At 31.7% G+C, this 19118-nt stretch overlaps 1 protein-coding gene across 1 annotated transcript in view; it reads right to left on the bottom strand.

Annotated features, from left to right (window-relative positions):
* Positions 1-19118, bottom strand: part of LOC145683163 (uncharacterized) — a 104523-nt gene that overhangs the window by 78365 nt on the left and 7040 nt on the right. The window contains exons 2-3 of the mRNA XM_081754528.1: positions 13237-13361; positions 9744-10359 (exon numbers count right to left, since the gene is read on the bottom strand). Coding sequence (XP_081610654.1) covers positions 9744-10237 — 494 coding nt within the window. The 5' untranslated portion in view covers positions 10238-10359; positions 13237-13361. The remainder of the gene's footprint in view (positions 1-9743; positions 10360-13236; positions 13362-19118) is intronic.

Genomic DNA, 19118 nt, shown 5'->3' with positions numbered 1-19118 from the left:
TCAAAAAAATAAACAACAAACTCTCTCCTAATAAATCCACTAGCAGAGCTAACAACACAATTCAAAATTAGGCTACAATTTTTTTTTATTTCACATAAAAAATAATTTTTTTAAAACTTCCTTGGAATGAAGCAGAGCTCCAAAAATTCTGCATCTCTAGCTTCATCTTAGGAGGGGGGTAATTGTAACAATCACTCCACGGAGCAATTATTATTCTTTATACTTTAAAAACCATTGAAATATTTTTTTAATAATAAATGTTATTTGGAAAAGCCAAAATATATTTTTTTAAACATCCCTTCCCTTAATCTTCAAAAACCGTTTGCCAGCAAGTTCCAAAAAATACGGTTGGTTGTATTCTACTCCTCCTTGGTCACACCAACCACCCACATCACTGAAAAAGGCCAAAAACGTTCCTTCGCACTTTGGCTACAAAAAAAGCACACCACTCCAGTTAAAAAAAAAAAAAAAAGCGAAAAAGTGGACAGTGGTCTCCAAAACTAACTGTCATCTAGTTAAAACAACGCCACCCTTCCAACGGACTTTTTGGAAGGGGAACATAAGCCACCAATACAACAACAAGTTTGCACTTTTAAAATAAAAAAAAATTAAAAAAAAACACCCGGAAAAAGGCAATCAGTTCAAACTCCGCGGCACTAAAAAACGCATGATAAAAAAAAACTACACACACATATATACGCATTATTTTTTTTAAAATTGTAATTAAGTAAAGTGCACACCCAACATGCATTGCTAAGCAACTCTAAAGTAATATCCGGCAAAAAATAAATATTTAGTGTGCCGACGGAATTCACACATATACAAACTCTACACATATGTATATATATTTATTCTGCTAGCAATTTTTTTAATTCCTATAAATAAAAAAAAAATTAACGAGGTAGTGGCTCATTTCCTATTTTGTGTCCACATGTTTAATGTAAATAAAATCAATTGTATACTTAATCGTTACAAAACAAGAAGTTCAGTGATGTGGGTTAAAAATTTAAGAGGAACAAAATACATCCAGGATATTAATACCGGTAAAAGACCAGAGACAATAAAACCCCTGTTTCAAAATCCAAGATGTAATAATGAAAGTGGAACAACTAAATGAAACAGCCCTCATCATATTCATAAAACATCAAAAGCATGTAAAATTTATAAAAATACTCGAGGTAAGACGTTTCCATTTCCTTGTATTAAAAAAAAACTATTAAACGTGCAATAAACATCACTGTGTCATTTGCCCACTGTTATTACTATTAATTCCACCACCTTTTTGCGGCAATTCCACACCAAATCATGTGTTGGCAAAATAACCTCCAAGTTAATTATTCTAAAAATCAATAAATATTATTTCCCAGGATATAAATTAAGTATTCATTTTTTTTAAAGTGCAAAAAACTATAAACTTGCTTATATCATTTAAATTTTCAAAAACTGTAATTTTTTTTCTAACTAATTTATTCTACAAATAAACATTAATTTCCACGAATCATGTACTTGTATTGTTTCATTATTATTTTTTTATATCAAATTAAAAACTATTATTTTCATCAAAGTTTTGAAAAGTATAATGTCTAATTCAATCAATTTGTTACAAATATTCTTGTATTTTGTTATTTATTATTTTTTTTATTTTGTATACTTTTGTCCAATATGTATATATTTATTTCCTGTGCATATCAACAACATATTTAAGCAATTTGATATTCAGTAATGTTACTTAAATTATATGTATATATGTTTATGCTTAACAAAACAAATTTCTATCAATTCAAACTTTAAATCTCTTCTTTCACATAACTAGTCATTACAAAATTAAACACCATTCTAATTTTTCCTACTATCCCTTAAAGTCTCTTCTCATAAATAGCCACGGCCAAGGCAAAATAACTATTATTACTTATTCTAATAAATCAACTGGTTCAAATCATTGTTAAAATAATTTAAATAAATTTAACCACTTTGTATGCAAAAAAAATTATATTTTTGGTTTTAACAAAAAAAATCAAAACCAAAAACAATTCTAAACAAAAGCATAAAAATGTGATATTTCAGTTTAAAAACAACAAAAATATATTTTTTAAAGTATCACTAAAATTATACACTTTGTGTGTTTTCATTATTTATGTAAACTACTTGTGGCTTATTAAAAAATCATTCAAAATAATTATTATTCGTGCACAAAAAGGAGGAAAGGGGGCTTAAATCAGCTTTTAATATTTAACAAAATTAAATCCTTTCACGGTCATAATATTTTTTTTAAATCCAAAATTAATTATTACCAAATTCACATCTGTTATAATACTAAAAGCGGTTCAATATTCCTTTTCGTTCCTTTTTAGTGCTTTGTTATTATAACTTCGATTTAAATTATTAAATTTAAAATTTGTTAAATTTCAAATTTATATATAAAAGTAAAATTTGTTAAATTTACTTTCAAAATTGCCTTTCTCTAAAATTAAATTTTAACATTAAATTTGGCTGTTAACCAAAAAAGGTGTCTATTCATTTATGTATGTCAATATTTCACCCATTTCATTTCATGACTAAAAATTAAAAAAACATTATCTATATCTGCATTACAGGTATGTAATCAAAGTAATCTTCGGAAATTCAAAATTTCTTTCAGTACATTTATTATTATTATTATTATTATTATTATTATTATTAATGTGTATTCTTATCAAAAACAAAAGCGTTTAGCTCTACGCTCATAATAAGGCATTTCCAAAACTCACTCTAATCACCGCCTTATTAATTGCATTTCAGCTATGCAGCATATATTATATAAAAAAAATTTAAAACAAAGCGTTTTCTTCCACTTATACTTATAACATTTTTTTTACTCCTCTCTCAAAACGTTCCATTCTCTAAAACCCTAAAAATCCATTAAAAAAGGGTAAATCTTAAAGTAAAATAAAAAACAATATATTTTTTTTGGCGCGCCAAAAAAACAAAATCTCACCTCCGTAACATTTTTTTTTAACTAAACCGAGGTTCTACTCCAGACGGACTCAAACCCCGGTAAGGCTCAAAGTATAATATTTTTTAAAACCTGGTTATTTTTATTTTACTAAATTCTATTATTCGTCTGATCTCATTCTCGATTAGCATCTACGTGGTCACTTTTTTTACTAAATTCTATTATTTGCCTGATTACATTTTCTATTGGCATCCACCTGGAAATTTTTATTTTACTAAATTCTATTATTCATTTCATCTCATTTTCTATTAGCATCCGCCTGGTTATTTTTATTTTGCTAATTTCTATTTTTCGCCTGATATCGTTCTCCATTAGCATCCCTGGTTATTTTTATTTAACTTAATTCTAATATTCGCCTGATCTCATTCTCTATTAGCATCCGCCTGGATATTTTTATTTTACTAAATTCTATTTTTCTCCTAATCTCATTCTCTATTAGCATCCACATGGTCTTTTTCATTTTAATAAATTCTATTATACGTCTGATCTCGTTCTCTATTAGCATCCACCTGTTCATTTTTATTTTACTAAATTTAATATTCACCTGTTCTCATTCCCTATTAGCATCCACCTGGTCATTTTTATTTTACTAAATTCTATTATTCATCTGATCTCATTCACTATTAACACCCGACTGGTTATTTTTATTTTACTAATTTCTATTATTCGCCTGATATCGTTGTCTATTAGCATCCGTGGTTATTTTAATTTTACTGAATTCTATTATTCTCCTAATCTCATTCTCTATTAGCATCCATCTGGTCATTTTTTTTACTAAATTCTATTATTCGCATGATCTCATTCCCTATTACCATTCATCTGGTATATTGGTATGTTACTAAATTTTATTATTTTCTTAATCTCGTTCCCTATTAGCATCCACGTGGTCTTTTTTTATTTTACTAAATTCTATTAGTCGCCTGATCTCATTCTCGATTAGCATCGACCTGGTCATTTTTATTTTACTAAATTTAATTTTCACCTGTTCTCATTCCCTACTAGCATCTACCTGGTCATCTTTATTTTACTAAATTCTCTTATTCGCCTGATCTCATCTTCTATTAACATCCACCTGGTCATTTTTATTTTACCAAATTCTATTATTCTCCTAATCTCAATCTCTATTAGCATCCTCCACGTCATTTTATTTTCCTAAATTCTATTATTCGCTTGATCATATTCTCGATTAGCATCCACCTGGTCATTTTTATTTTACTAAATTTAATTTTCACCTGTTCTCATTCCCTATTAGCATCCACCATGTCATCTTTATTTTACATTCTATTATTCGCCTGATCTCGTTCTCTATTAGCATTCACTTGGTCATTTTTATTTTACTAAATTCTATTATTCATTTGATCTCATTTTCTATTAGCATCCACCTGGTTATTTTTATTTTGCTAATTTCTATTTTTCGCCTGATATCGTTCTCCATTACCATCCCTGGTTATTTTTATTTAACTTAATTCTAATATTCGCCTGATCTCATTCTCTATTACCATCCACCGTGTCATCTTTATTTTACTACATTCTATTATTCGCGTGATCTCGTTCTCTATTAGTATTCACTTGGTCATTTTTATTTTACTAAATTCTATTATTCTCCTAATCTTATTCTCTATTAGTATCCGCCTGACCATTTTACTAAATTCTATTATTTTCCTAATTTGATTCTCTATTAGCATCAACCTGGTGATCTTTATTTTACAAAATTCTACTGTTCGCCTGATCTCATTCTCTATTAGCATCCTCCACGTCACTTGTATTTACTAAATTCTATTTCTCGTTTGATCACGATCTTTATTTGGATCCTCTACGTCATTTTTATTTTTCTAAATTTTATTATTCCCATGATCTCATTCTCTATTAGCATCCTCTTCGTCATTTTTATTTTACTCAATTCTATTATTCGCCTGATCTCATTATCTATTAGCATCAACCTGGACATTTTTATTTTACTAAATTTAATTTTCACCTGTTCTCATTCCCTATTAGCATCCATCTGGTCATATTTATTTTACTACATTTTATTATTCGGCTGATCTCGTTCTCTGTTACCATCCCCGTGGTCATTTTTTTCTAAATTCTATTATCCTCCTAATCTCGTTCTCTATTAGCATCCACATGGTCTTTTTTATTTTAGAAAATTACATTATTCACCTGATCTCATTCTCTATTAGCATCCGCCTGGTTATTTTTATTTAATTAATTTCTATTATTCGCCTGATATTATTCTCGATTAGTATCCCTGGTTATTTTTATTTTATGAAATTCTATTTTTCGTCTGATCTCATCCTTTATTTACATCCACCTGGTCATTTTTAGTTTACTAAATTATATTATGCTCCTAATATCAATCTCTCTTAGCATTCTAAACGTCATTTTATTTTCTAAACTCTATTATTCGCCTGATTTTATTCTCGATTAGCATCAACCTGGTCATTTTTATTTTACTAATTCTATTGTTCGCCTGATCACATTCTCTATTAGCATCCTCCACGTCATTTAATTTTACTAAATTCTATTACTCACTTGATCTCATTCTTTATTAGCATCCTCCTGTTCATTTTTAATTTTCAAAATTTTATTATTCTCATGATCTTATTCTCTATTAGCATCCTCCACGTCATTTTTATTTTACTAAATTCTATTATTCTCCTAATCTCATTCTCTATTAGCATCCACCTGGTCATTTTTATTTTACTAAATTCTATTATTCATCTGATTTCATTCACTATTAACATCCGACTGGTTATTTTTATTTTACTAATTTCTATTATTCGCCTGATATCGTTTTCTATTAGCATCCCTGGTTATTTTAATTTTACTAAATTCTATTATTCTCCTAATCTCATTCTTTATTAGGATCCACCTGGTCACTTTTATTTTACTTATTTCTATTATTCGCCTGATATCGTTCTCTATTAGCATCTCTGGTTATTTTAATTTTACTAAATTCTATTATTCTCCTAATCTCATTCTCTATTAGCATCCATCTGGTCATTTTTTTTTCCTAAATTCTATTATTCGCATGATCTCATTTCCTATTACCATCCATCTGGTATATTGGTATGTTACTAAATTTTTATTATTCTCCTAATCTCGTTCCCTATTAGCATCCACGTGGTCTTTTTTTTATTTTACTAAATTCTATTAGTCGCCTGATCTCATTCTCGATTAGCATCGACCTGGTCATTTTTATTTTACTAAATTTAATTTTCACCTGTTCTCATTCACTACTAGCATCCACCTGGTCATCTTTATTTTACTACATTCTATTATTCGCCTGATCTCATTCTCTATTAGCATCCACCTGGTCATTTTTATTTTACTAAATTCTATTGTTCTCCTAATCTCATTCTCTATAAGCATCCACCTGGTCTTTTAATTTTACTAAATTCTATTGTTCGCCTAATATCATTCTCTATTACTATAAACTGGTAATTTTTATTTTACGAAATTTCTATAATTTGTTTGATCTCATTTTATATTAATTTTTCTCGTTATTCTGTGTTATCGTCATTCATAATTTCATAATCCCGGCTTCTATTACTAACTTTATGTAACAGTTACCCATTTTTTACCATAACTTAATATGTATTATTTTAATACAATAACACAGCCTTAGCCACACACACACACAAATAAAAACATATGTTCTGTGAACCGGGCCCAAGATTATGTTATGGAGGTTATACAGAATTCAAATTTAGAAACCCCAGGATGATCGATCGTCTTAGTTTTTTATGGGTGAAAAACTTTAGCGATTTTAGATAGGGATGATACACGTAACGCAGTCATAAGAAAATGTTGTGTGCAGCGTTCTCCAAGGTACGAGTTCGATGTACTTTCGTACCAAGAATCCAAATTTCGAAACTCCAGGACGACTAACCGTTTCAATTTTGTTTTATGGGTGAAAAACCTGTGCGCTGTCTTACGTACCAAAATTTGCTGGTTTTAGTCCATAAAAGATAATTGGCACCTTCGATCATCTTGGGGTTTCGATTATGATTTCAAAATAAAATTCGTTGTTTTTATCACAGTATATTTATTAATGTTATCTGCAGGGCTTTTTTAAAATTTATTTTATGAACGGTATCATGTTATTTTCTTATATTTAGAGAGTACGCATACATGTATGATTACCTAAATGTGTGTTATGCAAGCAAATATGTTGGTAAAATATTTGGTATAGAAAGTCCATTTACTTTTGCATAGCTAAACATATTTGCACATTTATATGTAAGTAAATTTCCTAAACTTCACCCTACTACTCACATTATAAAAATATTCAATTTTTAAATGTTATAAACAAATTAGGTTGGAAACTGCAAGAAAACATACGTAGTCTGTTGAAAATTTCGTATGGTTGCCAGTGTATGGGGTGGTCTATATATATACAGAATGATGATTTGAGGTACAACGTTAAGAAGATAGGCTATTTCGAACAATTTACACGGTGTTACAAAAATTCGCCAACAAAGCTCGGTACATGAATACACACGTAAAAAGAAGCAAACAAATCCGGAAACATCAGTACTAAAGAAACATTCTGAGAAGCAACTCTATTTTTTTTGATATGTGTACATTACATTTTAAAAGTATATGTATTTACAACTATAGATATTTATTATTCAATAAATGAGTCTTCTTTAGAGAGCGAAATTCGAGTCAGCAGATAGACCGACATCTGTTATTAACTGTGGTTTGGGATGTACTGAGTACTTTTCTAGTTTCCAGTGCAAATGAAAATGGGAATAAAAAAATTATATTATTAATTAGCTATATAAAATACAGTCAAAGAATTTCAATTTTTTAACCTAAATTATTAAACTTAAAAGTGAATGCTAATAAACGAAAATAGTCATATGGTTCTTATAATAAAGAAATGGAAATAAATTCCTTCCCGGGAACGTATGTGCCAGGGGAAAAACCTGGAATATTCCGATTTTTTATTTTCCTTCCCACTGGGAATATTCTCACTGCCCATCACTAACCAAAATTCATCGAATCCATATCCTGGAGTTCACTGCACAGAACTTTCTTTTATGTATGGCTGTTTTACGTGTATTCTCGCTATGCAAAATCGCTAAAATTTTCGCCCATAAAAAAAATAACACGCTGGATTGTCTTCGGGATTCAAAATTTGGATTCTGCGAAAGAAAGTACAACGAATTCATAATCTAGAGTCCAGTGCACAGAACTTTATTTTGTGTGTGTGTGTGTGGCTGTGTAATTAACGGTAAAAACCCTGCCAGTTTCGACATCATTTTAATGTAAATAAAACGTTACGCCACATAGCTGTCTCTATACTGAAGTTGAATATGCGAACTAAACCTCACACAACTACTATTGTATGCGTACGGGACTAAGCGAAACAACCAAAGCAAATACAGCTAGGAAAAAATAACAGTGTCACTGGGTAACCGTCACCGCATATAGTCAGTACTCAAACTGAAAGGTAATGACAGCGTTAATTGCTAGCTTGAAGGCAGAAGAAGGTATCTTAAGAGAATATAAAAAGCGGTTTGAGAGCCATTCCATTGTACCTAAGAGATTAAAGAAGATGAAAACAAAAATGGTCAGATTATTCGTTTCCCTGGTGTTTGGAAAATCATCAACACATAATGATCAGTTAATGATCACCATTTCATAATTGATAGCTGAACCGTGATTTATTCTGAAAAAAGAGAGAAGCTAATAAATCGTACACCATAAAGAAAGAAAAACCGAAATATTAAAGAAAAAAATAAAAGCAACCTCTGAGATTCGAACCAAAATCAAAAATATTTAATACGAAACAAATTAAAACTTAACACGCAGGATATCGAAACAACTGCATAATTACGTTTCATTTGTATTGATAGTTAAGGAACTCTTAAAGAGTGTCCTTGTTTCTTCATTATTTTTTCGAAAAGCGTATGCGTTATATTAAACTACAAGAAATATTTCTGCATTTGCGAAGGTGGTATTTCCTTTTGATATTAACATTGCATTAAGTAATAAAATAGTTGCTGAGTATTTCCAACAGCAACATTAAGATATGTTGGGAATGCTTCACTACTCCAAGCTCCGAGTCTACCCCCTTCGAGATAGTTGTTGTAAGACATTTTTAATTGACATTAGAGCGTGTAATTATATTTTCGAGAAGTGGACATGTATCTTTTGAAAGTTTATATTACTGTGGAATTCATTAGGCATATCCCACCTTGAGCAAAGAAGTGTTCTGTTTCAGCATTGTGGAATCTTGGAAATTATCATAAACATCGGGGCAACTGATGAAAAAAGAATTGAGTTTAAATCAAATTCATTGATTTCAGCAGTCAGGAACTTGGAGCATAACGAATGATATAATTATAAATTATATTTAACTTCTACTTATATAACAGTTAATAAAGTATGAAATAATACGTATAGAAAATGGAAAATAAATGGAGAAATGTTCAAACACATACGGTACAAGAATCATAGAAATGGAATTTGGAAATTATTTTAAAGGTATGTTGAAGACCATGACGACTCTATTTTCTTAAAAGAAAAGAAGCAAAAAGAACTCTATACGTATATAATCAAATGGACATTTATAACGCAAGATTATCTATTCTCTTTTTGTTGTGTGTATTTTTCTTTCGTGCAAATTTACATGGTAGCAAAATCTATTTTTAGGGGAAAATAGCTGCTACTTCTTTCTTTTTATATACTAGTAATAACAAGAAAAAGTACCGTACTTTGAAACATAATAAATTAATACCTTGGAAGTTCACAATCACTTGTTGAATATTCTGCTTCCTCTTCTGTTATACAACTTGAAAACGTTTCACTCGATACTGCTAGTATGTCAGATACTTCAACTTTCAAAACTTTATCAGATGCATCCACAGCCTCTGAATTCGGCTGGTTACACAAAACTTGCACTGGTTCATTGGTAATCGACGTATAAGTGCCAATTCCATGCTTTGTTATAATCTCATCTGTGAATTCTTGCAACACTTCATCTTTTATTTCAGTAGACACGAACTGGTTGCAAAAATGCGTCCCTGGTTCAATGGAATTCGAGGAGCAATTTATGTTTTCATACTTTTCTATATCCTTGTCTATTAATTCATTTAGTTGCACTTTACTTTCTGCTTCAGTCGATATCACGTCTTTCAATTTCAATGACTCTTCCCCAATGTAAGAATCTTCATTTTCGATTTTGAGAAAAACTGAACATACTTCGTAACCTGATTTACACTCATCTTCCATTATTGTGTATCTCGTTTTAAATACAACTGTAGCCAATATCTAATAAAATGTTGAAACTAAACATCTAGTTATCTTAAAGGCCATCTTTGCTATTTAGCTCACACGATTCCTCAAAACGGCATCTGCAAAAGACATAGAGAAATAATATATTTATCTTTAGTAAAACTGAATAATCATTCTGCTTATCTACGACAAAATAGGTAAAACATAACTACGCAATACTTCTTGTGATCATGAATTCTTATATAAAATTCAATATATCAATGAGAATGACAATTACAGACAGTACGACTGAATAATACATTTCTGCACCCATTTGTGCTCTGACTCAAATAATACGCTTTAAGAAATACATTTTAGTTTCAATTAATTAAATTAAATTTATAGCTAAAAGAAACAAATATGTTTATATATTGATTCATGATTAAAAGACGAAAATAACATATAAATATCGTGCGAAACTTTATTTCTGTACTACTAAATGTCTAAACTGTTGCTACATTTTAAAATGTGTAACGAGAAGCTCAGAATAAAAGGGGTCGAACTCACATCTCAGAATTGCATGTTTCTTGAACCTCACGTTCGTGAGGGTTAGGCCGATTAAACGTGACTTCCAAATTGTATGAAAGTGATGTCACACAGATGATGTGAGTATAATTTTTGACCGCTTATGTGCGTGTGAGGTTGAACGACAATGATCAAGAAATTATGTGAGCAAGAAGCCGAAGGCGCATGGCTTTCATAAGTTATTTAGAAAAGAAACACGTAAACGATTACTTAGGTTCGACAATAAATAAAGATATCTCGAAATCACAATACAGCTTCATAAACGACAAAGATCATGACAGCAGATATTCCTCTAAAGATAAAGCCTTATAGACAGATTTCATGTCTCAAGAACTTCTAATCTAATCGTGTAGAATATGATATATAACTCGTTGGCAAATTATGTAAATGGTATTAGCGGAATTGCTTTGTAGTTGTTTCAATCACATTACAATCGTAAAAACACATACATCTTTATATGAATAGAACAGCGAAAACATCAAGCAAACAAAGCCCCAAAGAGAAATTTAAAAAATCTTTTAACAGAGTAAGTACTAGAAGTACTCTTTCTTCATTAATCTTTATGAGTATAGAGAACGATAATATAGTATTTATGATAGTATAACATTAATTGAAACTGATCAAAAATATGGTGGTTAATAACAAGATATCTAAACTTATGCCGTAGCATCGTCAGCTAAATACAGAAATTATTACCACTCATACAGAACATCACTCGAACTGTTGCACGTATCTACGAAATATAAAGTGCATAAGTTTACTAACACAGTCAGGTTTCCAGGTATGTATCTAAAATGTCACGGGGATAGCGCGTCGATACTAAAACCAAAAAGGTGGACCGAACTACTTAAATAATACGACCTTTCATAAAATCCTTAACATTGAAATTAATATGGTCTCTTTTATGTTATATTATATTCTAACCCTAAAATTCGCATTATCTTTTGAATATCTTCATCAGAACTTCAGAATATATTGAGAGAAATAGCGTAATAACTTGAGACCCCTATGTTAGACATCTTACATCTTAAAAGTTCATTTCGCCACAGGTAAGATACCTGCTTCAACGTAAACAAATCTTTGTTAATTTTGTCTATTTTAATCTAAAAGCTAACTATTTTAAATATTTCACTAAGAGGTTCAATGCCGCATTCATGAAAATTCTTCATAAACGCGAATAGATTGAATTTCTATATTTCTATAAAATACATTTGAATATTTTCCTCTTATCTGCGTTTACCTCTTTGCAATGTAGTTATTCATTTATTAAATTAGATTTTCAGTTAAAATCTGACTACACGACCTGACAATGTGAGCATTCTAGCTCTAACAATCCTAACAATATGTGCCAATGGCATAAATTACGAAATTACTCGAGATGAAATTTTCCCCATTCCCCATGCTTGTTGTTCTTGGGTTAGAATATTCGCTCTCAAGGTTTTCTTTTTTCAAAATTTTCAGTCTGAGTTTTATCTTCAAAGCTAGCGATGATGTTTCGCAAGCATACAGAATCAAAGGTATAATTGTTGCTTCATATCACTTAAGCTTCAAATTCTTTGACAAAATTTGCGAAAACAAAAGAGGTGGAAGGACTGAATAATAAGGCTAATTCCCTACTTCCAGCTGGCATATAGTTTCTTCGTTAAAATAATTTCAGTTTGTTAACGTTAATCATAATTATTGATGAATGCCGATTTTGTGAAAGTATTACTTGCTATTTTAAAGTCGTACGTGCCTTTGGCATGAGAGTCCCGAATTCGATTCCGAGTGGGAGTTCATGATTCAGATATTACGTTAAGCTGTAGCTCTAGGTCTTATATAGCCACAGTGCTGAAAGGGAAGCTAAACTCAAATGAAATCAATTAAAATATTTAAAGTATCCATGCTTTGCAGTATAGATAGAGATAATATAGGTTTTAATTGTTGTATACTTCCTATTTCTTTAAGTAAATATTTACGGATTAACTTTTCCATGTTTTAATACCTAAACATCTAGTCTCCACTTATAATGATCATTACAAATGCAGAGAAACACCGAATATTTTGACCACTGAGTGGAACGGCAGTTTTAAGATTATAGGCACTTGAGCTAGTTGAGATTACATGGGAAAATATGAAGAATTATTGTCAAAAGAAATTAGGTACGATGTGGGTATGTGTGGGAAGATAATTCTTGTACTTTATATCACCCAAAATCTATAAGGAAATCAAAAATTTTATATTGGTGCAACATTGTATAACAAAGAACTTGGCTACATAAAGGACAATTACAAGACGAATACTTACTTCAACTTAGTTTTCAAACATTCAATAACATATTGCACATAGCTGATCAATAAACAGTTCACTATTCAACATAGAAAAATAATTATATTGGTTGCATATAGATGAGCATTAACATAATTAAAGCAAATTAAGACAATGATGTTTACCTGAGCAATGTGGTATGAGGCAGCCATCAGATCAGCTCTGATTCGGTCTGCAAAAGTCAAAGATGTTTCTAGGTACAGCAGTGCACTCAATTCCCTCGGTAAAACTGGAGGAGGATATCTACTGTCTGAAAATTAGCTATGGATAATCAATAACGTTAAGGTATAATGTTATCAAGGAAAAGTGTTGTAATGCATTCCAACGTTCAAAAAACTACACATCAATAGCTGCAGCAGTGCATATTGGCGCATTATTCTCTTCAACATATGTATCATTGGACCCACGTCGTTACGATAAACATACATAATTACTGGCTTTAATACGTCGTGTGAGCGTTATCAGAAGACTCGTGCAATACCAGGAACTTGTTACCCATTTTACAGTAGAACCAGCGGAACGTTTCACGATATGGAGAGCATAATCTTATATGGGCGCTCTCTATGTATGAACTCCAACTGCTGGGAATAAGATGAAAGAGTACTCGTAGGACCACTGCATGTTTCCTATGAATGACAGTAAATTTTTGATGTATACGACATATTGTTTTTATCGATAAATCACTGTTGGCAGTGAACACGGGTTTCTAAACTGAAACTCGCTGCACACGTTTTTCAGGGTATAAGACTAGGATTGTGACTGTCGTAATACGCTGTTCCACTTGCAAATTAAATGACGTTATTTTGCTTCACTGACTTTGCAAGATCACGTGGTAATCAACTACAATTAATCGCGAAGCCTGACACTGAGACTCCTTCCGTCTATTTTTCCAAGGTAAGTATACAATATTATGTAGGCTGCCAAAATGTGAGATACTCTTCTTGCTGACTTACGTAACACCGTCCGACTGAAATATTTCCAATTGTCCAATTGAACAACTCTAACTTAGTCTCTGCATCTTGAAAAACTGAGTTCTACTATATTGCATTCTTACAGACTACCGCCTACAACGTAAGTTTCTATTCTTTCCAAAATTTATGGCGTTTTTTTGTTATCTTAAAAATGTAATTTTTTATGACCTGTTAGAACAATATTTCTGTACTGATTCCAAGCTGCAGTGAGACAACGCCATTATAACAATTCATGCTACAACTTATCAACGACTTCGCATTGAGTTGTACCTTCGCATAACACATGTCAATTTTCTTAATGTTCTTGCAGAATTTACACAGTTTGGGAAAAAGTTGCGTGACTGGTGATTACAGCAAGAACTTAACGGAACAAAAACTCACTGCCCAAAATTTCGAAAAATGAAATCTAGCTTGGATAAAGCTTTGCGAAACCACATTTCATTTTGGGAAAAATATACTCTTAACGATTTTCCCACTGGAGAATGATAAATATCTATGTTAATATAGAAAGTTCAAGGTATATGTCTCCAATTTCAAACGAACGTTTGAAAAATAATTATTATTATAATTAATTTTATTTACTTCACAACGAAAGAAATAAAATATATCTTCGTATTATAGAGAACACTAACTTTTCAAAAAGAGTTCAATTTTATGTCCACAAACACTTGAATAAAGAGGTATCCATAAAAGAAACTGAGTCAGAACATAAATAAAATCGAAAAAAATGAAATCTTTGAGTTTTACGTCCCACGGTTATGCCGGTTAGGCTAAAGGAGACGGTGATGATGAGTAATGAATGAAATGGTGGAATGAAGAAAGTGGGAGGAAACGGGAGAACCCCGAGAAAACCCACGCACACGGTGTTTGTCCACCACAAAGTTCACTTGGCGGGGGCTGGGATCGAACCCGGTACCCCAAGCACCAGAGATGAACGCTCTACCACTGAGCCACCGCGGCCCCGAAATAAAATCGAATTTCAGTATATTGAAATGTTTATATAATTAATTGCGCTCTTGAAGTAAAAATTACATGTATTTATTTAATTGATTTCTTTTGTTATATTATTTTTTTTTTCAAAAAAAAGAGGAAAAATTTAAATCTGCTGCAAAATAAGATGCGTCTTTCGCTAAAGTTCAAGCAAGCGGATATTGAAGACAATACTTTTCCATATTCAGGATTTTCTTATTCTACTTTAAACTGAACGCCTGGCAACAAAATACCTATCTCGACTGTTCTCTCTATCAGATGGAGGTCAGTCTACATTCTTGCTCGTAAAATTGTTTATGATGAATCAGAGAATACCTCATCTGGTAGTATGCTTCTTAAAGTGAGGACACTCAAAGAGAACCAATGTGAGAAATATTTATTTGAAGACACGTAAGCTGATTAGAGTCACGGCAAAACCAATAGGGTTGGGATTCATTTTGTTTTTTAGTTAAGCAATTGGAGCGAACTGAAATTTAATATGAGGTAGAATTGCAAGATTGGTCATTTGTCTATGATTTCTTAAGAACCGTTGTTTATTATATAATCCGAACTTTTCGTAGTTACAAAGAGAGACACAGTGGACTTTCTTTACCTATAAATTGCTATATGCAATTCGTCTGATATTTACACTAGAAGCAAGGTAGTTGGATTTTTTAAAATATATAAGCAGAGATTTAGAAACTATGGAACCTAAATGTTGGGTTCGAATCATGTTCTGTTTAAACAAGCCAGCATACAGAGAGAGAAGGCTGTAAGCAGAATACGAGTATCCATATCTCCGTTGGCGAGGGTATGTGAGTATGGAATATCATAAACTTGTCTTTTATTATTTTCCGATGAGAAAGAAGAAACTATTCTTTTATCTGGTAGAGAAGCCCTTTATCCTTTATTAGCTTCTATCATTTTATTTTATTTTTTTTTAGCTTGATTCTTTTCGTTACATCTTATAAATTAATAGAACATCACACTCCGAATATTACGAGAAGTTTGATCGCTTCACCTTTGCAAATATGGGAGTCCGCACTGACTGGTCAACGTGTTCTGACCGGATTTCCAGAGCTGCACAAGATATAGAAGAAACAAGTTATTTACCAAGATATGTTTATAGTAAACTGTCGTCATGCAAATGAAGTGTAGCAGGGCAGTAAAAAGAGAGGCGGGTACAAGGATTATTTACGATTTCAATAGCTAAGAATTAGTAAAGTTAATTAATATCCTTGCTGAAATCTAAGAATTGTCATTGCTCAGAAAACTGTATAACATCCCTATTCGTATGTAATGAATTATATAAATAAAGGAATAGAGTTCGAAACTCGATATGGGTAGTTGCTAAAACGGAAATTATATATTTAATTTCAATTATATATAAAATGTTAATATATAGCAAACATTTAATGCAATGATTTTTAATTGTAAATTGTGGTCCAATATGGCGCATATTTTCTGTTGCTCCCGATAAGTTTAACCGCTAGACTTCCAAGAACTAGAGTATGACTTCAACCATTTTTTGAAAGTGTTACACATTCAACAATAAGAGTTCTATTAGCAAGTGTCTCCCATGTCAAGATTAAGAGCAGTGTTACAAACAATAGATAATGGCCACATCTATAAAATTGACTCCTGACGATTTAGAACTCTTATTCTGTTAGCACTTCACTATTTTGCTAGGTACGTATGTAACAAAAAATGCATTTCGTAAACCAGAGGTAAGTGTGAGGTCTGCTGAGCATAGGGAACCCAACGGAGGCACGCAAATAAAACAGCATTAAAGCGTTAAATAGTTATTAATGTCAATGTAATTTTAATATGATTTAGGAAGTAAAGCAAGTAAAAATAGAAGAAAATCAAGGAACTGAGGTAGTATGTAAAACGGTACCTAAATTTCACAGAAAATAATGAGGAATCATTGCACCTAGGAACAGTGCTTAAAATGAGCCGGTTATGCATCCTAAAGTTAGAAAATCGGCGGGTATGGCATACCGTTAAAAATAACTGATTTATAGTGAATTTCCGTGTAGAAAAAAAAAACGGATTTTACACATAGAAATAAGTACGACGTAGCATTGAGTCATCAAATATGTTTGTACTATCAAAGATTTCGTTGCTAATGTTTCGAAAGTAAATAACAAGTTCCTTATCACCCTATTCAATGGCAGAATTTGTTTTTGATATTTTTAAACATTTTGTGAGCATTTCCCCCCACTCCCTCCTCAAAAAATTTTGCCGTACCGCCCACCTAAAATGTTTAACTTGGATCTTCCCCTGTCATTGACAAAACTCTTTTCTAAATTCAAAATTACTCTTTTCACATTGTCTGGACATCTTTGTTTTCAATTATAAGAAAACTAATGTTGACCATGAGACAAGCCGAGACCAGAAGCTTATGGAAATGAGATTAAAATCAGATTAGAAAGACGCATTAAATACTTCATACTAGAGACGATACGAGAGTGCCTATAAAACCTTCAAAACGAGACGGAAAGAAAATACAAGCACAACGGAAAACAATATTCACTGAATACTTTTTTAAAAATATTTATTTCTGTTAGGCTGATGATAATGGGGAGTAAAATATTTACATATTTGTCCTCTCTCTCTCTGTGTGTGTGTGTGTTTCTATAGATTTTTCACTTCAAAAATCATGCAAAAATGTCAGGAGTAGAGATGCTCTTTAGGTTCTGTAAAAATTACTGTTCTAAGTGATCATATTTGTTCCATACCGTCACCTCATTTGATGTCACTTTAAGCACTACCTAGGAAACTGAAAAGAAATAGGGCGAACATCTAAATTATATCGAAGCAAACGCATACATCAACGCTTGCACAATTTGATTGAATTTATATCGAAACACGTATCATTTCCATTGATCCAGTCCGAAACTTTAATCTTCGTCACCCGACATTTATTCAGGAAAATTCAAATACGTAGCTATATCATATTGTGTAACCGGAAACAATTCCTATCTAAACAACCATTTTACTCCGCACAAGTAAGTTTAAGAACTTCAAATTTGTGATAGAAAATCTGATATCCTTAGCATATTTTCGCAGAACGTACAACGACAAAGAAATGAGATGGCGATCTTGATGATCATTTTGAAAATAAACCCAAAGTTATATATTTATTGTGTATGTCTGAACATTTACTAAATACACCTAAAATTAAATGACATAGTTCAATAACTTAAACCATATTCCAGTATTTGGTATATCAGACATAGTGGAATGCTCTTTTATTAATGTAATCAGTTAGAAACAAAGGTAAATGGATCAAAATGATATACTTTCAACTGTCATTTATACTGGTTAAAACACGATGATCTTAAAGTTACTGAAAGAAGTGGAAAGGATTTCTAAGCAGAAAAGCAAACCAAAGTTTCGAGTATAAGATTACCTCTAACATGTATGTTGTTTGCATTTACCAAAGTTTCTGAGGTGATATTTATACAGGATGATTCTTTTATAGGGTTTACAACTTCATTCAGTTATAATTCTTTATTGAAACGATATGCAGACTTGGTTTATGACATACTGTAAAATACTTCGTCTTTTTTGTGACAAATCCATTATGGCTCAATGTGTGCACCTGTGATCATCTTGAACACAAACTAACGAAAGTCGATTTCCTGCCAAACAGCAGCCAGCATTTTGGAGATAACGTATGCGATGGCTGTTGTGATGCGATGTTTTTGTGCATTCACATTCTCAGGTAGGGGAAGGTCTACACTTCATCTTTCACGAACCCCCACAGAAAGAAGTGGCGTGTAATCTGGAGACCGTGACGGCCAGGCAATTGGTTCACAACGACCTATTCACTTAACTGGGAAACGCTGATCAAGAATTCCCTTACGTTTATTAGGTAGTGCAGCGGAGCGCCATCTTGTTGCCAGCGTAAGCGACCATCGTGGTGATATTCATCTAACTGTGAAACAAGGAAGTTCTGGAACATATTAAAGTAAGTGATGCCGCGATGGTGCTCTTAGCAAGGAAAAAAGGTCCATACACTTTTGTTCCGAGAACAGCGAAAAACACTTTCACTGTGGGGC

This window comes from Thermobia domestica, chromosome 4 (genome assembly GCF_964235325.1).
Source record: "Thermobia domestica chromosome 4, izTheDome1.hap1.1, whole genome shotgun sequence".
NCBI classification, from domain to species: Eukaryota; Metazoa; Arthropoda; class Insecta; order Zygentoma; family Lepismatidae; genus Thermobia; species Thermobia domestica.
Note: the sequence above shows the minus strand (reverse complement) of the source record. Positions and strands in the feature narration are given on the sequence as shown.